Source organism: Cetorhinus maximus, chromosome 25 (genome assembly GCF_964194155.1).
Source record: "Cetorhinus maximus chromosome 25, sCetMax3.hap1.1, whole genome shotgun sequence".
NCBI lineage: Eukaryota > Metazoa > Chordata > Chondrichthyes > Lamniformes > Cetorhinidae > Cetorhinus > Cetorhinus maximus.
The window spans coordinates 33,099,446-33,122,482 of NC_135903.1; the positions used below are offsets into that span (position 1 = coordinate 33,099,446).

The 23,037-nt window shown below is 43.5% G+C and overlaps 1 protein-coding gene across 1 annotated transcript in view; it reads left to right on the forward strand.

Annotated features, from left to right (window-relative positions):
- fam171a2a (family with sequence similarity 171 member A2a) overlaps positions 1 to 23,037 on the forward strand; it is a 274,581-nt gene that overhangs the window by 141,935 nt on the left and 109,609 nt on the right. The window contains exon 3 of the mRNA XM_078529773.1: positions 7,891 to 7,983. Within this exon, the coding sequence (XP_078385899.1) occupies positions 7,891 to 7,983 (93 nt within the window). The remainder of the gene's footprint in view (positions 1 to 7,890; positions 7,984 to 23,037) is intronic.

The window sequence follows — 23,037 nt, forward strand, 5'->3', positions numbered from 1 at the left end:
TGAAATTGAACATGCTAAATATGTTATTATAAATCTTGTGAACCAAGTGATTATTAATTCGACAATAACCTTATTCTTGATTCACGGTACGTGTACCAAAGCCATTATTAGTTTTACAAAACCGTGCCCCATTGGATCCTAATATATTTGGGGTGAACCAGGAAAAAATAAAATGTAGTGACCTCGAACATCCCAAAGTGGTTTACAGTCAATGAGGTACTTTTGAAGTGTAGTTGTTGCTGTAACGTGGGAAACGTAGTAGAAAACATTCCCCCAGCAACATAGCGAGCTGCCACAATCAGAAATGTGATAATGACCAGATAATCTGCTTTCGTGATGTTGATTGAGGGTACTAGTCGGGGAGAATGGCGCTGCTATTCTTTCACATGGTTGCACAAGACCCTTTGCATCCCACCAAGATGGCAGAAGGAGCCTTGATTTATTGTTTCATCTGAAAGACAGCACCTCCAACAGTGCAACGTCCGCTCAGTACTGCACTGGAGCGTCAGTTTAAATTTTGTGCCCAAGTCTTTGAAATGGGATTTGAGCCCACAACTCTCGGAGGTGAGTGCTACCGCAGCTGGCACAGCAAGAGTTGAATGAATTCCTTTGTAGCATTTGAGTTTTTCTTATAGGTACATTTCAATGAACTGCTCATTTAGTGATCGTATGTTAAATCCTTCAAAACTATCCTAAACCTTAATCTATTTTTATCACCTCTCGCAAGATTTTGTACTTATATAAATCCTCTTTGAAGTGACAGGGCACTAGAGTATAGTCCCATTGGAACCATTTCACAATCAACACATGGAATACCCCTGCAGGGTGGCAAAGTAGGATTTATCTCCAGTCAAGTGATGGTGATAGCAGTGAGATGGGGTGGCTATTTGCTATTTTGAAGACAAAGGTGTGAAGCATCTAGCCAATTCTCATTTGGAAAGTCCGCTGAAAGAAATCTGAGTGCAGAGAATCAAAGGACTGTTGTGCAACTCAGCATTCTTCCGAGGTGAAATCATGGTTTTTATTTTTGGGACAGCTGAAGATGGTAATTCTGCTGTAGATAATCAGGGTTTTGAACAGTGGTCAGATAGAAAGAAGAAGATTCTCATTGATGCTATCTTGCTTCAGAGAAAATTTTACAAATGTACGTTGACAGGGAGGGATTTGCTCACCTAGTGTGCTAACACAACGCAACAGTTTTAGAACAGAACTAGTACATAGCATTGTATCATCTGCTTTATTATAAAGGGCCAGACACGCATAGGGATCGGCAAGTTTGTTTTGTACTTAGAATCAAGATTTTGCTTTCAGAAACTGAGTTGAAAGGTCAAGACCCATAATGCAGAATATGTTCAAGAATCAAAGAGTAGGATAGAAGAAATAAATTGAGAAATAAAACCACCTAACGAATTTTAAAGCCTGCACGTTGTAGGGGGAAGGTGAGGAATTCCACAGTTTTGAGGACCTGAGATAGAATGAGTTTAAGTAGGGTGTGGTGGGGGGGAACAGTGTTTGGAGTTTTGGATGAAAGTAGAGGAATAATGATGTTATGCATATTGATGAAATAGGGAGAAATAGGAATGGTGGTGGTCTTCGGCAGCTCCTCGGGATGAAAGATGACTTGCTTCCACTCTAGTTAGATGGGTTCTGAGATGACTGATAAGTCCAATGTGCAATCTGCAGTCTCTGCCACATGTGGGGCAGGTGGTGCTTGGCTGATGGGTTGTTTGGAGTTTGAACGCTCCCACCGATGCCTGAACTTCGCCTCTGCACGTTCCCGACAAAGTCTCTTGATGTGTTTGGTGCCTTCCTGAATGAGCCTTCTCCATTTTGATCAGTCACAAACCAGGGAGATGGTGGCACAGTGGAAATGTCATGGACTAGTAATGGCTAATGCTCTGGGGTCATGGGTTCAAATTCTATCATGGCAGCTGGTGGAATTTAAATTCAGTGATCACATCTGGAATTGAAAGCTAGCCTCAGTAATGGTGACCATGAAACTATCATCGATTGTCATAAAGACCCACTAAAGTCCTTTTGGGAAGCAAATCTGCCATGTTGTCTGGAAATCTTGCCTGGCCTACATGTGACTCCAGGCCCACAGCAATGTGGTTGACTCTTAAATGGCCTAGCAGGCCACTCAGTTCAAGGACAATTAGGGACGGGCAATAAATGCTGGCTTGCAGCAACGCGCACTCCCAGGAAAGAATAAATAAAAAGGGTCTCGCATGAGTTGACCTTGTCATGGATGTTTTGGCACATTCCTAAAGCATTTCCACTGTCCTTCTGCCACAACCAAGTTACAAGTAGAGCAGTTGCTTTGGCTGGTGTCAGTTGCCAGGCATGTGAACGTTGTGCCTGGAGCTGGTTTTGAATGATTAGTGCCTTGGTGCTGGGGAAGTTGGCTTGGGAAAAGACACTGCCATTGGGCTGTCTTTCTTGGCACTGGATTTGAAGGATCTTGCGAAGGCACCACTGATGGTCCTTTTCCAGTGCTTTGAGGTGCCTGCTGTAGGTTGCCCAAGTTTCCGAAGCATATAGGAGCACATGGAGCACTGCTTTGCGGTAAACCATGACCTTAGTCTTGGGTTTGAGATCCTGGTTCTCGAACACTCCTCTTCTCTGTCAGCTGAAGGCTGAGCTGGCTCACTGGAGGCAGTGATGAATTCCTTCTTCTAAGGTAGTGATTAAGAGAGTGTCCATATGCTGAACCTGAGAAAGGGATACCGGCTTTAATTTTAATTAAATTGTCCCGATGAGTGCAAGATGAAAAGCTTTGACAGCATGTCTCTCTTTTTTCAGCAATACTTAAGTTCTGTACTACCAAATGACTATTAATTTTTTGAAAGTCAAGGTTGAGAGTGTAGAATTTCCACTTAAATACTCCCCATGTGCACTAAGGGTGCTGAAGTGGGCAATCCAGGCCTTTTTCTTTCTTTATATTCAGGAGTAGGAGGAAGGTGCTAGAAGAACCTATTGGAGTATTCAGGTCTGGGACACCAGTAGGCTTTATGGAGAGCTCCCATGATACACTAATAAAAGTGCAATATTTAACCACTGTATCACAAGCAACAGTTAATTCCTTGATAACCTTCTAAATTTATAGCCTCCGTATGATTTCTTCAGAGCTAAAGAGTAGAAATGTTCTCTTTAGCTCTGAAGAAGTCATACAGACGCGAAACATTAACTCTGTCTCTCCACAGATGCTGTCAGACCTGCTGAGTTTTTCTAGCATTTTTTGTTTTATCTCAGTATCCACTCTGTCAAGCCCCTTCATAATCTTGAATGTTTCAATGAGATCACCTCTCTCTTCAAAAGTCCAGATAATATAGGCCAAATTTACTCAACCTCTCATCCCAGGGACCAATCCAGTAAACCGTTGATGCTTCCAATGCAAGTATATCCTCCTTTAAATATGGAGACCAAAATTGCACACAGTATTCCAGGTGTGGTCACACGAAAGCCCTGTACAATTATAGCATGACTACTTCATTCTTGTATTCCAAACCCCTTGCAATAAAGGCTAATATGCCATTTGCTTTCTTAATTGTTTGCTGTACCTGCAGGCTAACTTTTTGTGTTCCTTGTACAAGTACACCCTAGTCTCTGAACACCTACATTTCCAAGTTTTATGCCTTTTAAAAAAATATTCTACCCCTCTATTCTTATGACCAAAGTGAATGACTTTACACTTGCCTACATTATATTCCCTCTGCCACCTTGTTGCCCACTCACTTAACCTGTCTATATCTCTTTGCAGCCTCTTTGTGTCCTCCTCACAGCATGCATTCCTAACTAGCTGTGTATCGTATGCAAACGTAGATACATCTCTCTGTCTCTTTGTCTAAATCGTTAATATAGAAATCGCCGAGGCCCCAGCATTGATGCTTAGTCACAACCTGCCAAACTGAAAATGCCCCATTTATCCCGCCTTTACTCCCTGTCCGTTAACCATTCCTCTAACTATGCTAATACATCACTCGCAACTCCATGAGCCCTTATCCTGTATGTGTGGCACCTTTTTGAATGCCTTTTGCACATTCTCAATAAAACTAATAGTAATTCCCTTTAGTAAAACCTTGTGACTTGTTCTAATCATACTGTGCTTATCTAAGTGCATCGTTAAGACTTCCTTAAATATGGATTCTAGCACTTTCCCGATGACTGATGTCAGGCTAATTGGCCTGCAGTTCCCTGTTTTCTCTCTCCCTCCTTTCTTGAATAGCATTGTTACATTTGCTAACTTCCAATCTGCTGGGGCCGTTCCAGAGTTGAGGACATTTTGGAAAACCATAGCCAGCGCATCCACTAGGTTTGCTGTGGCTTTGAATAAGTAGTTTTGGAAATATTTGCATTATTAAGAACTATCAGTGTATAGAAAGAGACAGTTTGCTATGATGCACCAGCTTTCAACTTCAAAGGATACATGATTACCACAGCATGAAGCTTTATTGCGGCAGGATCATTCCTAGCCATTGCAGGGCACTTCTGGTGGTCACTGTAAGGCACATTCCAAAATTAAGCAATGTAAAATACCTATGCCTGCAAGGTAAGAGAACATAATCACTTTCTCTGGAAAGGAGGCATCAGCTAGATAAGGCACAGAGCTTTCATCAAAAGAGTTTGCTTAAATTCAGGACATTATAAATAGAACACATCAGTATCAACCCAAAGATCTACATGAGATGAAAAGTTTTTGCAATCAATTGATATTTGCATCATGTCTGACCATAGAATAAATATAAAGCACATGATTGGATATCCAAGAAATACTGCTATGCCTTCACTGTGCTGCATTTAATGCCGTATGACTCTTGCAAAACTAGGCAAACTGTGGCATCCATACCCTCTGAAATATTGAGAAACTCTCAAAGTAGAAGAGTAGCTTGGACTGAGTCTAAACATCTGTTTACTGGTCCTCAGCTGTTGCAGTCATCTCTGTCTGCACCTGAAGGGCATGTGTGCTGACCATTGTCAAAAGAGTCAATTCTTGTGCACAGTGCTTTAAATGATATGCCACATGGAGTAGCAGTTCCCAACTTGGGTTTCAGCTATATTTGATGGGCCTCACACAAAATGTGTGTTTTGCTCCATCTGCAAGCAAAATTATTCTTCATTCTGCACTGAGGACCTGGGTGCATTTGCTCTACCGCCGGCTCCTTCCATGCTACTTATGCCTGTTGAATGAGGTCCAACTATGGGCAGCATCATTTTTAGTTCCTCTTGTAGAAGTACTAACATCTCACCATTAAAAGGCATTTTTCTCCCCGTATCATCGTGAACAAAGGTTCCACTTTTCTGACATCCCACAATTCATTCTCCAGTGAGCTGCAACCTTTTGGAGCTGCTGCCCTGCCAATTTTCACATTCCCAAGCGTGCTTCAGGTCAGCTTCTCTGCGAGAGCCTTTTCAGGCGTGAGTAGCCTATTCAATTTAGGGGAAGGACTGTCATTCCCAAATTTGACACAGCACACCATCTGAATACTGGAGTAGGTGAGCTTCCGCCAGTGTCTAGCTCAACCTTGATTTTGGCATCTTTGGCCATTTCCTTGCCAACAAGCATCCTATGTGATTTAGTCCTAAGAATGTTTGACAACCTGATGAGAAATATATTTAATTTCCTTTCTTACTGGTTGAACTTCAAAGGGGATACAAAGTATTTCTGGGACAGATTTACTCTAGTTCATCATTTGTTTTTGAAGGAGGAAGTCTGGCTGCTCAGCGAGGGAGCAGGCAAAGAGCCTCGCAGAGTTATTATTTAGGGCCATTATCTTCAACCCAGCACTACTAAGAGAACTAGCGAAACATTCTGTATTGCACTCTTTATTGGTTCCTTCACCATCTGTATTCTGTACATTGTTGTTCTGTAGGTTGCAGCCGAAACAAAAGTCTATAACTTTCCGAAGTACAGCAAGTCATGAGTGGTCTTGAGACGTAACTTGTAAGCCAAATACAGTCTGTCAGCTTCTGTTTGAGATCTGGCTTTTTAGGTTACGCTACATTGTAGAAGGTCACATTTCAGTTCATAGGGAGTGAGAGATTGCTTATGGAAGTGGCGTTGGTGCTGAACATGAGAGAAATATCTTGAGTAAAACTGAGAAACATAACAGTTGCTGGCTATTGATGGAATCTAAAAACCATTGGATGAATGGGAGCATTAACATTTATTGTGTTCTCACTGATGTAAATAATGCTGGCCATCACACCCGCTGTAAGGGTATCTTTAGAGACCCAAGAATAATTTTTTTTTCTCCCCTGGATTTCTGTTGGTCTGACCTTAAGCAGCATACTTTGTCAGGGAGTGTTCTAGCAGAATGTTTATACCTGATATCCCTGTTAATGAAACTTTGTTTCCAATGCCTGAGAATAATGGACATAACATCATCCATAAGACACAACAGATTTAGAGAATATGGCAGAGCTCCTTGTTTTCAGTGCTATGTTGTTTTGCTGTCTTTTTGTTCATAATGTGTGAATTTGGGTCCAGATCACTCATCCCCTGGAAGCAAGGTCAGGTCCTAACGTTAGCAAATGACGTGTGGCTTGCTTTGAGCACCCTGGAGATGTTGTGCGTAGCATGTTTAGAGCACTTGCCTAATGATTCAGCCTTTTATTTCCTGGTCCTGGTATTACATTATACAAGCTAAGGTTGTATTCCCTGGAATTTAGTAGGTCAAAGGGTGAATTGATCAAAGCTTTCAAGATATTAAGGGGAACTGATAGGGTAGATAGAGAGAAATTATTTGCACTGGTTGGGGAGTCTATATAGGACAATGGAGTATGGTCAAAAATTGGAGCCAGACCTTTCAGGAGTGACTTCTAATTGTACAGGGTGGTAGAAGTTTGGAACGCTCCTGCAAATGACAACTGATACTAGGTCAATTTTAAACTTTAAACTTGGGATTGATAAATGTTTGCTCTGTAAATGTATTAAGAAATATAGGGCAAAGGCAGTTTATATGGAGTTAGCTCACAGATCAGTTGTGATCTTATTGAATGGCAGAACAGCCTAGAGGGGGTAAATGTCCTACTCCTTTTCCTATGGTCTTATTCCTGAGTCCATCTCTTGACTGCTCCATTTGTCACCAGAACACAGCACTTCTTTTTGCAGCTTTCTCAGACCTGCATTGAGATCCAGCAAATTGAACAGTGTACTTTTGTCCTACTGTTCAATGTAATATAGGGTTCCCACCATCATCTTGCAACAGCATTTTTTAAAAGTAAGGGTGTACCAAGTTAGTTACATTTAAAAACTGAAATACTATTTTGAATGTTACTTGTGCTATGGTGAAGAAAGAAAGAACTCATCTTTATGTAGCACTTTAACAAGTTCTCGGTGTCTCAAAGCACATCCAATGAATTGCTTTTCAAGTGTAATTGTTATGTGAGCAAATGCTGTTGTAATGTTACTTGGTGCAACTCGTATGCACTGTGTAGTTGTGGTTATGGTGACATGCTTTATCTTTGAACAGAGAATAGTGTAGACTGATGTTTTTGCTATTCAATAAAGGGAAACCTTTCTCTTTCCATTGCGTTCCCTATATCAGCTGTTCTTCAACAGAAAACAACCCCAGCCTATCCAATCTTTCCTCACAGCTAAAATTCTCCATTCCTGGCAATATCTTCATAAATTTAGTCTGTACCCTCTGTAAAACTTAGTTTGTTATTTAATTTGATGCCACCTTCAATCTTTGGCATCTAAGACTTCTAACTATTTTTAACATGGTACTTGCATAATGCGAACGATTAGGTGCCATTTTTGATTATCCTAGGTATCAAGGGATCACAGATGAAAAGCACTCTATATAATGTATTCTGATTTAATAAGTGGGACAGATTATAAATAGAGCAGTGGATCTAAATCTCTATCTTTTGCCTGTTTCCTTGCAGTGTTTACATCAGTGAGCCTTTATCTCCTTCCAGAACGCCCAGCTACTCTGATGCTGTATGAAGATGTGGTGCAAGTCCTATTGGGATCACCTGGTAAGTGAGGAAAAAGCGTACATTGTATAGAGTTGAACTCTCTCTAGCCCCATCATGGCAAAATATTTGGTAAATTCGGAGAATCCTACTGAATGCATTGAGTATTTACAAGCCAATGCTATTCTTGAATATGAATTTTTATTCAACAGATGGGAATGGGACAATGGAATTCTCAGCTCAATCAATGTGCATGTTCATTTGAATTTGGGCACCTTTCCTTGGCAGCACTAGTGAGCGCTGATACCTGGTGGGAATATTATCTGAAATAAAAGCAGAAAACAGCTGGAAACCCTTAGCAAGTTAGGCAGCATGCAAAGGGAGAAATGGAGTTTAGGGCAGAATTTAACGTAGATCGATGGGTTCTTGCCCGCTGGGTGGAGAGCTGGTGAGAACTCTGCGTCACCTCTTTTCGGGTTAGGCCCACTGCTTTAAGTGACAATCAACTGGCCAGTGGCTGGCCTTTCCTGCAATCAAGGACCTTGGGATCCAAGAGTTGCCAGCCAATCGGAGATGAATACTAGCAGTGGCAGGATAAGACCTTTAAGTGTGCATTAATTGCCCTCTTAAGGACCTTAATTAGCAGCGGGGGCAGGAAGGCTGTCTTCGAGCCTTCCTGCCATGGACTTGATCAGGCCAGAGGCAGAAAGGCAGTGGGCACTACACCCACCACCCTTCTGCCTGATTAAATGGCCCCCAGCCACTAAACTTGCCAGGTGGGAGGACATTCAATTCTGCCCAATATTTCAGATCAATGGCCTTTCATGAGAACTGGTAGATGTTAGAGATGAACAGAAACCAAATCCTGCAGACATTAGCAATGAACAGCTTTTATGCAAATGCTGAACTGGGAGGAAAAGGGAAATATCTGTGATAAGGTGGAGGGAAGAATGTTTAAATGCCAGTAGGGATGAAGGGACAAGACCAGAGGGGGTGATAATGTGTCAGGTGTAGAAACAAATGATGGGCCCAGAAGCAGTGTAAATAGTTACAGCAGAATAGAAACACAATCACAGTTCATCATGTGGTTGTTTCATCTGATGACCCACATGTGAGATCCTGGGGAGCAAAGCAGCTATTCAAAATTTCCTCTAGACCTCTGAATGCCTCTTGCTGGTTGATCTAGCATGGTGCAGCATTTTCAAATGAAGAAAATACATCAGTGTGACACGTCTGTATTCAAGATTTCCTGAGACAGTAACTACCAGACCCAATCACAATCCATAATCACAGTGATAAGAAGATACAAGAGGCTGTCATTCAATTTGCCTGGCCTGTTCCTCTAGCGATATTAGGGCTGATTTTTTGAAATACACAAGTGTAGTAACGGCATCAAATTATAATCTACATCTTCACTGTGTAATATTCCTGATAGTGGGTATGCCAACAAAAAAGATGCAAGGAAGTTGGTTTGGCATAATGAGCAATAAATGTGCAACAGGTTGATAGACAACGCTTGGTGACTTGGAATCTTCAGCCACTTACTTGGGTACATGGCATCACTGGTTAGCCTTACTTTCTTTAAATAAGCTGACTTTTCATGCATCTGTTCCCAGGCTCTGCAAGCACTGTAAATAATGGGCTGGATTTTATGCTGCTCCATTTCCGGTCAGTTTGAAGGCATGGTCATCACATAAATTCCACCTGGCACTGTTACCCCCAACCCCTTACCCACCTGCCTCTATGCCCCCTGCAATTGTATGTGCAGCACGGAAGCTGTCAGGCAGCCCGCCTGCCCTTAGGCCACTTGAGGCCCTTAAGTGGCCAATTAATGAGGCCACTTAAAGGCCTCATTCCTACTGTATTCTGTGCACAGTAGGGATGGGGGCCCATGCCATGTCTGAAGCCTGACAGCTTTAACTTCATTTGCCGCTGGTGAGCAAGGGGTAGGGAGACATTCTTTTTGAGTTGCCTGGGCCCATCAGAGACCTCCAGCCAAGGTTGTCTCCCTCTTTATCATTCCCTTCCAGCCTGTCGATCTTGGCCCCCAACCCCTCATCACTCCCACCCCTCTCCTCACTTCTCTTGCTGGGGCCAAGCTGGTAGGCCCTGGCCATACCCCGCTCCACCCCCGGTACTTGCCTCACATCTGGCTTCTGGCTCCTCCGTGTCTAGAACTAAATGCAGCCATAGTTGTGGCCACCATTTCCAGTGGCGCTGCTGGGCCCAGGGAGCGGCCAGCGATCTGATTGGCTGACAGCTCTCGGAGATGGAGCCTCCTCTCCAGGCGAAGGCAGAAGGCCCACCTCAGGCCAATTAACGCTTCCTCCAGTGTGTTAACAGGCTGCACGACCACCATCCGAAGCAGAAATGGTACAATAATGCTTTCAGTGCCCCTTCCTCACTTAGTAGAGGAGGAGCAGGAGAAAAGCAGAACTCCCAGAGATCTGGGAGGCACCCAAAGTGTACTGTTCATAATGACTGCAGTTGCACAGAGAGCCCCAGGAAAAGCTGCCAGTGACAACCTTGAACTGCCAACGGCCATTACTAAGATCTAAGTCCTCAATTTTTATGTTTCTGGCTCCTTTCCAGGCTTATGCAGAAGATGTTAGCAGCGTAAGGTAATTGCTGCCTTATGGAATACCCCGGCATCTGCTTGCTGTCTCTCCTGCATAAACTGTGTACCATCCAACTCTGGCAAAATGAATGAGTATGCTAAATAACAAAAATTGCCTAGAATGTTTCAAATGGCAGCGTCCATATGGAATGTTAATGACCAGTTTGCACCACATATACCTTTTGTATGAAGAAGTGTTTCTTGATATCACCCTGAGCAGCCTGGCTCTGATTTAGTTTGGGCTTCCCTCTCAGAGGAAATCATTTTTCTCTTTCTACTCTGTCAACACCTTTGAAAGGCTTACACAGCTCAATCGTATCAACCCTGTGAAGCTCTACCGTGTTGTGAATCGTCACCTTCAGGATAATAGGAAAGAAACGGGGAGAAACATGGGGGGGAAAGGTTTGCCATGCTTGCAGGCAGGCCCGAACGCATCAATGCAAGACAACGACATGATTGTACTGACACTATTTGCAAATGAGAGGAGAGAATGTGCCCTTGAATGATACAAAATTGTTATATTATTGCAAGCTGCCACTGTTTCCAAGAATTGTCCTCCCTCTTAGGGCTTTCTGCCATCATGGAGGGTTTGGGGGTGGGGGCGTGTAGTTGTCTGTTGGACAATCGACCTTGGACAATGCAAAACCTCCTGCAGGTGAGTGAAAGCCCTTGTGATGACTTATTTGATGCCAGTGCCTCCCTGCACTCAACATCTTCCCCCGATGACCTGCTGGAGACTGGAACGTGTGGTGTGGGAAATGAAGTATGTGCAACAGCATGTAGCTTTCTGCTATCGGGCCATTGTGACTGCGTGAAGCTAGATGCACAGATGCTGCTGCTATTCCGCGGGTTGTTCAGGAAAGATTTTTAATTGCAATCTGTCTGACTTTGTCTAGACCGAGTAGAGAACAGAGTGCCTTGACTGTGACTCATTGTCAGTGTAATTTCTCCCGAGCACTGTCAGTGACATGTCCTGCCATAAAAAATCAACATCAAAGATGCAGCTCCAAAGACGAGGGAAAAGTAGCAATGAAGTTTTTTTTAGGAGAGGAGTTCAGCATAATGGAACTGGCTGAACTTTTTCCTTCTGGAACAAAAATTTGCAGCTGTGGCGATCCGAACAGTGATCGAACTGGTAGATTCCTGATATCTTAAATTAACTCTCGAACCCTGAATGAAGGAGGGTGTCAGTTATGTTGCAAAACACAGATTACTTGTAAGTAATCCGTGATCTCACCATAGGATACAGATAATGCCATTAAAGGCAAAAACAGGGCAGGACAATGTCAACATTGTTAACTGGACCCTGAGATGACATTGTAGTTGCTCCCTCGTTTTTGGTTTTATTTATATATATGTGATTTTTTTTTGCGCTTAATGTTAAGAAGTGAAACACTTTCCATTTTAAATATTCCCAGTGTCAGCAACAAATACTACCTTAGCTTGGAAATAGCACAGTTAGACGTAGAGTGAGACTTCTCTTGAAGTATATTAATACTCTGGACTTGGGTCTCCATGGCATAATTTCATAATTTGCAGATGATACAAAACTTAAAAATATTGTGAACTGTGAGGGGGGGACAGTGACATACTTCAAGAGGACATGGACAGGCTGATGGAATGGGTGGACGAGTGATAGATGAAATGTAACGCAGAGAAGTGTGAAGTGTCCTACATTTTTCTAGGAAGAATGAGGAGAGGCAATATAAAATAAAGAATACAATTCTAAAGGGAGTGCAAGAGCCGAGGGACCCGGGGTATGTATGTATAAATCACTGAAGATGATTGGAAAGTTGAGAAAGCAGTTAATAAAGCATACAAAATCCTGGGCTTTGTAATTAGAGGCATAGAGTACAATAGCAAGGACATTATGATGAACCTGTATAAAACATTGCTTCAGCCTCAACTGGAGTATTCTATCTACTTCTGGGCACCACACTTTAGGAAGGATGTGAAGGCATTTGAGAGGGTGCAGAAAAGATTCACAAGTATGGTTCAAGGGATGAAGAACTTCAGTTACATGGATAAGTTGAAGAAGCTGGGTATTTTCTTCTTTGAGTTGAGGAGGTTGAGAAGAGATTTGATGGAAGTGTTCAAAATTGTGAGGGGCCTGGACAGAGTGGATAGGGAGAAATTGTTCCTTTTGGAGGAAGGCTCGAGAACCAGTGCGACTCTGATTTAAGGTGATTGACAAAAGAAACATGACGACATGAGGGAAATCTTTTTTAAGCAGCAAGCGGTTTGGTTTGGATCTGGAATGCATTTCTCAAGAGTGTGGTAAGGCAGATTCAATAAAAGCCTTCAAAAGAGAATTCGATAATTATCTGAAGAGAAAAATAATTGCAGGACTACAGGGAAAAGGTAACGGAGTGAGACTTGCAAAGGACACAATGGGCCAAATGGCCTCTTTCTGTGCTGTCACCGATCGATGGTTCCCTAACCTGTCCTGACAACCATGTACACTAACTGGGGAAGAGGACTGAGGTGCATTTTGGGCATAGTGAGAAACACTGGTTGGTGTGCTGGTAATCTCTGGAAATAGTTGCCTTTGCTTCTGCCTTGGGCCCCTGGTTGTGGCTTCCTGTTGCGCTCGCCTAACACACACCTGCTGTCTTCACTTCATTGACACTGGGCTTAGGAAGGAGTTGAGCTTGGTGTATTTAACTGAGGCCCAAGGGTTAAATTGGCGCGGGCCTCACCTTCAAGAGCTCAGGTGAACTGGATGCTTTCCACAGTAAGTCCGTGCTGGCTGCTTTCACGGAGTTAGAATCGAGGCTTTAAGACCAAACATTTTGTACAGAACTTTTCCCTTCTCTGATATGATTGTCTACACCATTGCACCATGAATGATTACTGTGGACAGTGTTTCCTCATTCATATTATGACTGCATGACAAATTCACCACAAAATGTCTCTAAGCACCAATAGCAAGGCATAAAGCAGGAAAAACATTAACTGCAGCATAATCTCCCTTGATAATACATTAGACTGAATGCTGACTCAATGAATTACTGCAGTACATTCAAGGGGATCAGATGATATTTCCCGATCGGTTTATGTTTATTGCTTGACCCTGGATTAGTTTTCTGTCGGAAAGTCAGCAATGCTCTCTGCTTTAAGGGCTTACGTTTGCTTTCTGTTGATATTTATTTTATTTTTGGTATTGTGTGAGGCTTTGTCTCACAGATGGAATTTTTTTGACTTTCTATCCCCCAATTTAGGAAGTTTATGATGTGGAACATCACAGATGAGGTTTTATGATGCAGCACCACACAGAGCTTGAATTTGATGGTCTCTTGCCTCTAGATGGAGGTTTGCATGGTATAACTAGATTATGGACACCCAAATTAAGAATAAGCAACACTCTAGATTAGCAGTTCAGATATATGCAGGCCCTGTGTATAATAAATTTCACAGTATAAACAGAATAGACAATGGGGATGAGGGGGGGGATTGTTAAAGTTCTTCCCCTATATCACAGAATGATTAAGCTTTAATCTTTGTAGGTCGCATAGGTATGTGTCATACAGCCTTAGGAGTCTCATATAAATTCCAGAATCCTAGTAGTGAAGTGCTGGCTATAGAATCAAGCCTACCATATAGTTCCCCACCTCTTGACCTGCTTCATTCATAAATGACTACCCTGCTAGGAATGTAGTATTGTAGAATTTGTAGCATATAACATTTCTTTTCATGTCCCACTGATTTGCAAGCATCTCAGGTTGCTTTGTGTGTTTGGATTCAGCAAAGAGGCACTCTATTCAAAACAGGCCCTTCAAAACCTCCGTGTCAACAATATAAGAAAAATAAACACATACAGGACTAAATTCTCTGAGTGAAAAGAGCTGGATTCCTAAGGTGCAGGAACTGCATATAGCCCTAGGGCTGCCTGGTAAACACCCCTGCTCTAAGGTTTACTTCTGAGGAAAGCTTTTAACAAGCTGCCCTACAACGTGAGCCAAGGGGCAAATTTTAATGCCCTCCCTCATAGCGAGCTTGGTGCCTGGGGTGGGGCATTTATTAAGGCAGGAGGGTGGCGGGTGGGGACCCCATCACTATCCCGTCTCCATCCTGATTAAGTCCGTGCCCTTGTGGAAAAATAAGTTGCAATAGGTCCAGATTTAAATGGGAATTGGAACTGACCCCAGTTGTGCTGACCCCAGTCAGCCAATTGAGCTATCGCTGGTGGACCAGCCCCCGGCTGGCCGGTGGAGCGTGGTGGAAAGGCCCTTGATTGGGCAATCAATGCGTGGGAACCCATGCCCCTCATGCAGGGGGCTTGCCATGTGGGGAACATGACAAGCAAACCCTTGTGGGTTTGCTTGCGGGCTCTTGGGGGTATGGGGGGTGCGGGGGTAGGGGGGCAGTGTCCTCGTTCAAAAGCACTCAGTGTTTGATCAAGGGATCTGGTATCGGGAAGAGCACCGCTGAGATCCACATCCTGCCCTGGCTGTTGACCCCTCTCCCGCCATCATTCATCTGTGGTCTATGATCCAGTGACGATACTTGGCCTCAGATGGATGTTGTACTGGCAGTAGCCAACGCCTTCCCGGTGGTGCTGCTGTTCACCAGAGCTGTCAACCTCTAATTGAATCCAATGGCAGCATGTCTGGATTGCTGTGGAAGAAGACATCAGCATTTGTGTCAAGTTGCTATATCATGACAATCTAGATGTACTGCCATCTTCTGAATCTGTATTGATTGCACTTATGAACTTAGCAATGTGTGCGGTCGAGTTCAGTTTTAATGACATCATGTATGCCTAAATAGATGGTTTAGCCATGGGATCCCCTCTAAGTCCAGTACTTGCTAACATTTTCGTTGTTTTCCATGAGAAACACATTTTTGACGGAATGAGCCCTAACCTCCTACCCCGTGCATATTTCCGATATGTAGATGATACGTTCACGATCTTTAAATCTGCAGCTGCGTCTAAGGATTTCCTTGCACATCTTTAATGTGCTCCATCCTGCATTCCAATTCGCTTTAGAGATGGAGCAGACTAATCTGCTCCCTTTCCTCGATATGCTAGTTGAGAAATCTGCTAATAGGTTTCCCCACTACTGTCTACTGCAAGCCTACCTTCACCAGTCAATTTACACATTAGGATTCATATGGCTTCACATCCTATAAGATTAGCTTTATTAGCAGCCTTGTAAACAGGGAGCTAGCCATTTGCTCAACTTGATGCAGAAATAGAGCACATCGAAGCTATCCTGCAGGACAATGGGTATTCTGATCAGATTATTGTTCACTGTGTATCCACCAAAATCTCAAATGGGCCAAAGACTATCAGTTTACGGACCTGAAAAGTGCCCGGTCTACCTCAAATTACCCTGGAAAGGCAAAGTATCTCAAGAATTTGAACAGCAGGTTAAGCAAGCCATTTCAAACAGCTACTCTGCAGTGGTATTTTCCACTAATAGGATGCAGCTGTCAGTCCAAAAAGATATTCTGCCGACTACATAATTGAGCAATGTTCTGTATGAATTTCACTGCTGGTGCAATACCAGGTACGTTGGCCACACGTCCCAGCAATCGCCCAATTGAATAAAGCAATATGTTCCTCTTGCTGTTCATAATAGGCTGAGTGCAGACTGTACTCAACTAGCCTATACTTGTAAAACCAAAACCAAAACCAAAACATCTACTGTTAGATCTGATTCTTTGATTGGGCAGCACTTGCTCAACAATCCTGAGTGTGCCAATAGCTACATCAAACAATTTAAAATAATCTGAAACAAAAACAGAAAATTCTGGAAAAACTCAGCAGGTCTGATGGCATCTGTGGAGGGAGAAACAGAGTTGACGTTTCGAGTCCATATGACTTCTTCAGAGCTACAGAGCAGTAGAAATGTGATGAAATTTACACTGTTAACGGGGGTAGAGCAGGTGAAGCTGGATAGAAGGCTGGTGATAGGTGGGGGCAAAGGAGAGATTGACAATTATGTCATGGACAACGGGAGTGCTAATGGTAGTGGTAAGGGCTAAAAAAGGCACTGATAGTGGCATTAAGGTAAAAGAGCAGAATGTGATAATAGCAGGACAAGGATAAGCACTTTGAAAAGAACAACATGAACAAGTAACAGATGGCCCTTGTGGGGTTGGGGAGGGGGCTTTGGTGGGGGGAAAAGGATCAAAAATGGGATAAAAAGGGGGGATAATAAAGAGGGATAAAACAATGAATAAATGAATGAAAATAAGTGAATAAAAAATAAAAATCAATTTTGAAAGAGGGGTATAAAAGGGGTGTAGATAGAGAGCTTATGGTCTGAAGTTATTGAACTCGATGTTAAGTCCGGAAGGCTGTAAAGTGCCTCATCAGAAGATGAGGTGCTGTTCCTCCAGTTTGCGTTGGGCTTCACCGGAACACTGCAGCAGGCCAAGGACGGACATGTGGGCATGAGAGCAGGCTGGTGAGTTGAAATGGCAAGCAATAGGAAGGTCTGGGTCATGCTTGCGGACAGACCAAAGGTGTTCCGCAAAGCAGTCACCCAGTCTTCGTTTGGTCTCACCAGTAGAGGAGACCGCATTAGGAGCAGCGAATGCAGTAGACAAAATTGAAGGAGGTGCAAGTGAAGCATTGCTTCACCTGAAAGGAGTGTTTGGACCCTTGGACAATGAACAGGGAGAAGGTAAAGGGGCAGGTGTTGCACCTTCTGCGATTGCATGGGAAGGTGCCATGGGAAGGGAATGAGATGTTGGGGGTGATGGAGGAGTGGACCAGGGTGTCCTGGCGAGAATGGTCCCTACGGAATGCTGCCGGGGGTGAGGGGAAAATGTGTTTAGTGGTAACATCATGCTGAAGTTTGCAGAAATGGCGGAGGATGATCCTTTGAATGCGGAGGCTGGTGGGGTGAAAAGTGAGGACAAGGGGAACCCTATCATGGTTCTGGGAGGGAGAGGAAGGCATGAGGGCAGAGGCGCGGGAGATGGGTCAGACATGGCTGAGGGCCCTCAGTGTGTGGGAAATCCCAGTTAAGGAAAAAGGAAGACATGTCAGAAGCACCATTTTGGAAAGTGGCATCATTGGAACAGATGCGATAGAGATGAAGGAACTGAGAGAATGCGATGGAGTCCTTACAGGAAGCAGCGTGTGAGGAGCTGAAGTCAAGGTAGCTGTGGGAGTCAGTGGGCTTGTAATGAATATTGTTGAACAGTCTATCGCCAGAAATGGAGACTTAGAGGTCAAGAGGGGTGGAAATTGGAAGCAAAACTGATAAATTTTTCCAGGTCCAGACGACAGCATGGAGCAGCTCCGAAACAGTCATCAATATACCAAAGAAAGAGTTGTGGGAGGGGGCCTGAGTAGAACTGGAACAAGGAATGTTCCACATATCCCGTAAAGAGACAGGCATAACTGGGGCCCATGCAGGTACCCATAGCCACACCTTTTACTTGGAGGAAGTGAGGCAAGTTAAAGGAGAAATTGTTCAGTGAGAGAACTAATTCAGCCAGGCGGAGGAGAGTCGTGATGCATAGGAAATGTTTGGGCCTCTGTTCAAGGAAGAAGCTAAGGGCCCTCAGACCATCCCGGTGGGGGATGGAGGTGTAGAGGGATTTGCCGTCCATGGTGAAGAGGAGGCAGTTAGGGCCAGGGAACTGGAAATTGTTGATATGATGTAGGGCATCGGAGAAATCGTGGATGTAGGGAGGAAGAGACTGGACAAGGGGAGAGAGAACAGAGTCAAGATAGAAAGAAATGAGCTCAGTGGGTCAGGAGCAGGCTGACATGGTCGGCCTATTTGTTTCTGGATTTTGGGAAAGAGGTAGAAGCGGGCTGTCCGAGGCTGGGAGACTTGAGGTTGGAAGCTGTGGAGGGAAGATTTCCAGAGGAGATGAGGTCAGTGACAGTCCTGGAAACAATGGCTTGATGTTTGGTGGTGGGGTCATGGTCCACAGGGAGGTAGGAGAAAGTGCCTGAGAGTTGGCGCTTAACCTCTGCAATGTAGAGGTTAGTATGCCAGACAACAACAACACCACCCTTGATGGCAGGTTTGATAACAAAGTCAGGATTGGACCTAAGAGAGCGAAGTGCAGCAAGTTCAGAAGGAGACAGGTTAGAGTGGGTGAGAGGAGCAGAGAAATTGAGATGGCCGATGTCACACCAACAGTTCTCAATGAAAAGATCAAGAGCAGGTCAGAGGGAGGGGTCCAGGTGGAGGGAGAATGCTGGAGGTGGGTGAAAGGATCAGTGGAACAGGGGGAGGAAGACTCCTGCCCAAAGAAGTGAGCACAGAGACAAAGGCGGCGGAAGAAGAGTTAAGCATCGTGTCGAGCCCGAAATTCATTGAGGTGAGTGTGTAAGGATATGAAACTGAGTCCTTTGCTGAGTACTGAACGCTCAGCATCAGAGAGAGGAAGGGAAAGTCAGACGGTATGGTGAATACACGGCAAGGGCTGGGATTAGAAGATAGGATGGAGTCAGAGGTACGGGAAGAGTAGGAGGGTCCTGGATGGGCGTTGGTATCAATGAGTTGTTGGAGCTTGTGTTCCTTAGCACCTGAGAGGAAGAGAAAAAGTTTCTTGTTACGGCGTCGGATGAGATAAAGAATAAAATGAAACTGTGGACAAGGACAGCTTTGAGATAGGGTGAGTCGGTGCTGCTGGAGGGAGAGGTCGAGTGTGTTCATATGGCGGTGCATAGCACTGAGAGGAGATCTTGGGATGTGGCGAGAACAGTAGTCTGAGGAAGTCGGAGATACCTGTAATCCTGGGTGGATTCAAAATATGAGGGATGGAACTTCAGTTGGAATCCGCGTGGGGTAAGTCGGAGATGGGAACAGTCACTGAGGAAGGAAATATGGCTGTTTTGGTAAACACCTTGTCAAACACCTGGAGGGAAATGGAAAGCTATGAAGGTGAACAGGGCAGAAGAGACAAACGGAAACCCTGTCGGAGAGAAGAGATTACTTCTTCAAGGTAGCATTCCTGGAAGAGAAGTGGCAGTGAATTAAACACGAAGATAAAAGTAAAACACTGCGGATGCTGAGAATCTGAAAAAAAAACAGAAAATGCTGGAAAAACTCAGCAGTTCGGACTTAAAATAAACCTCAGCAGGTCTGATTTAAAATAATCAGCTGAGCTCATAATGTGGCTCATTTGCACTTCCGAGGAGCCACATACATTCATGCACAGGAACCCATTCTCTGCAAACAAAAGGAAAATATTCAAGCATTGCACCTTTTTTAATTACCCAGAAGCATGGGGAACCTATAAATCCCCATTGCTTTTTCTATGCCAATGCCTTGGCCAATCAGAGTCAACTTTCCAATCAATCAGCAGTCCTTTTCTCCTATGGTATAAATTGTTATAGTTTGAAATTTGACATTCTTGTGTTTGTCTTGATGAGTGCAAGATAAAAAGTTTAGGCAAAATGTCTCTTTTCAGCAATACTTCACAATTTCACCATTTTAAGAAACCTCCATTAAATCTCCTCTTAGCTTTCTGTACATCAGTGAAATTACTCTCCGTACTCTATCGCAATGCTCTCAAAAATAATTTCAGCTCATTATTTGATTACCATACAAAATGCAGCAAATCATAATCGTTGCATTTTCCATCCCACCAATGGCACACTCTCACATTCTGATTTTCTTTCCTTCTCTCCAGAAGGGGCTGACTTATTTTGGGGTTCACTCTGCCGTTTGTGTCTGACCATTCTTTATGCGAGTCCAGGCAGCGAGTGAGTGTCAGCATTTTAACCCTGTGGGCATCAGAGCCAAACCTGACTGCCCTCCTTGTGCATCTCAGCATGGATAATCGGGGGCAAAAAGCTGTTGCCGATTTTTCATTTATTGCTACCCCCAACTGAGATCAGCTCATTCAGCCCACCTATTCATCAACCACTGACTGTCCTGTTCACTATTACTCAGTATCGCACTTCAATTTACCCATATGCACTGAACCACCAGGGTGTTTTCTGTTATTATTGTTTAAAAAATGAAGAATTATCTTTTATTAATTGTTGCAAAAGGAGGCGGTGGTGATGTGCTGGCAAGGTTGGCAATATATTCTCCATCTTTCATTGCCCTGGGAAAGTGGTGGCCTGCTGTCTTTCTTGAACCTCTGGCAGTGGGTTTGGTTATAATTCGAGTGACTTGCTAGGCCACTTCGGAAGGCAGTTAAGAGACAACTATGTTGGTGTGGAACTGGAGTTACATATAGGCCAGACCAGATAAGGATAGCAGGTTTCCTGCTCTAGTAGACGTGAGTGAACATTTGGCTTTTTATATAATCCGATAGCTCCATGATTATTTACTTTTTACTTTCTGAGGCATCTGGAGGCTAATAAGTCAATGGCATTAATGGGAATATATTTTACCTCCTTCCCTTTGCCTATTGTATCATTATCAAAAGTTGTGTCAATCCTTCGTTTATAACCTGAGATGAACTTTCAGAGCCACGGTAAAAATATACAATGTAACCCTACCTATAAACAAGCAGGTGTTATGTAACAGGCTGCAAGTGCACTCTCCTGACATTAGAGAGGAGGCATCACTTGTGCAGTACCTTGTCAGAATGATTATCAGATTTCTTCCTTTATCACGATAAATTAGGTCTGCAGCTGATTCAGCGAGAGATAGCTCCCTGAAAAATTGCTCTTAAGAGCATTTGGGATTTTAAAAAAAGGACATGACATTGAATGACCTTAAGGCTGCAGTTATGCTGCTAAATTTAAATCACTGCAAATCGCAGAATTGTTACAGTGCAGAAAGAGGCCATTTGGCCCATCGTGTCTACACCGGCTCTCTGAGCATTTTAACTTAGTGCCAATCTCCTGCCTTTTCCCTGTAACCCTGCACATTGTTTCTAATTAAATAATTACCCAATGCCCTCTTGAATGCCTCAATCGAACCTGCCTCCACCACACTGCCAGGCAGTGCATTTCAAAGTCTAACTACTCGCTGTGTGAAAAAGCTTTTTCTCACCCCGCATTTGCTTCTTTTGCAAAACACTTTAAAACTGTGCCCTCTGGTTCTCGATCTGTTTGCAAGCGGGAACAGTTTCTCCCTATCTACTCTTTCCTGACCACTCATGATTTTGAAAACTTCTATCAAGTCTCCTCTTGGCCTTCTCCTCTCCAAGGAAAACAGTCCCAACTTCTCCAATCCTTCCTCAGAACTGAAGTGCCTCATTCCTGGAACCATTCTCATAAACCTCTTCTGCACTGTCTCCAATGCATTCACATCCTTCCTATAGTGTGGCGCCCAGAACTGTACACAATACTCCAGCTGAGTGTCTTATACAAGTTCATCAAAACCTCCCTGCTCTTATACTCTATGTCCCTATTAATAAAGCCTAGAATACTGTATGCTTTAGAAACAGCTCTCTCTACCTGTCCTGCCACCTTTTTAATAACTTATGTACATATACACCCAGGTCTCTCTGCTCCTACAAACCCTTTAGAATAGTATCCTTTATTTTATACTGTGTCTCCATGTTCTTTGTACCAAAGTGCATCACTCACACTTCTCTACATTGAACTTCATCTGCCACATATCTGCACACTCCACCAATGTGTCATTGTCCTTTTTGGAGTTCTACACTGTCCTCCTCACAGTTTACAATTCTTCCAAGTTTTGTGTTGTCTGCAAACTTTGAAATTGTCCCCTGCACCCCAGGGTCTAGATCATTTATTTATCATACATCAGGGAAAGCAATGGTCCCAATACCGAACTCTGGGGAACTCCATGCAAACCTTCTTCCAGCCTGAAAATTACCCATTAACCATTACTCTTTGTTTCCAAAATAGCTTCCACAACACATTTGACTTGGAGAAGTGAAATCTCCAGCAGTTAAGTGAGTGTTGGACCCAAAATCCAGGTCACAGGTTGTAGTATAACTCTGGTTTCTTTGTGTTGTATTGAAGCATGCCTTTTAAACTCTGTGATGCGTCATAATGCTGGGACCATTAGAAGCACTATATAACAATATGCAGTTCGCCGTTTCCACTCAACAGCTTGTTCAAACTGTGGGGACCGGTACTGTCTCCAGGATGTTGGGATAAGTGAAAATAGAAGACTGATTGGTTTAAATCTAATCTGTATGACTTCCAGGCAAAGACCAAGTCTTGTAGTATAGTTGCATCTAAGAGAGTGCTTTTTGTAAATCTCTTTTTGCCTGTTTAATTGCCTTCCTTACCGATAAGGGGAGATTGTTGTGAACTGACAAGTGATTAAGGTGTTGGACTGACTTTGCAGCCAAATTTGCTAATTGATACAAAAGTAGGTAGGAAAGTAAGTTGTGAGGAAGATACAAAGAGTCTGAAAACGAAGATAGGTAGGTTAAGTAAGTGGGCAAAAAAATTGGCAGATGGAGCATAATGTGGAAAAAATATGAGGTTGTCTGCTTTGGCAGAAAGAATAGAAAAGCAGAATATTACTTAAAAGGAGAGAGACTCCAGAATACTGCAGTACAGAGGGATCTTGGTGTCCTTGTACATGAATCACAAGAAGTTAGCATGTAGGTACAGCAAGTAATTAGGAAGGCAAATGGAG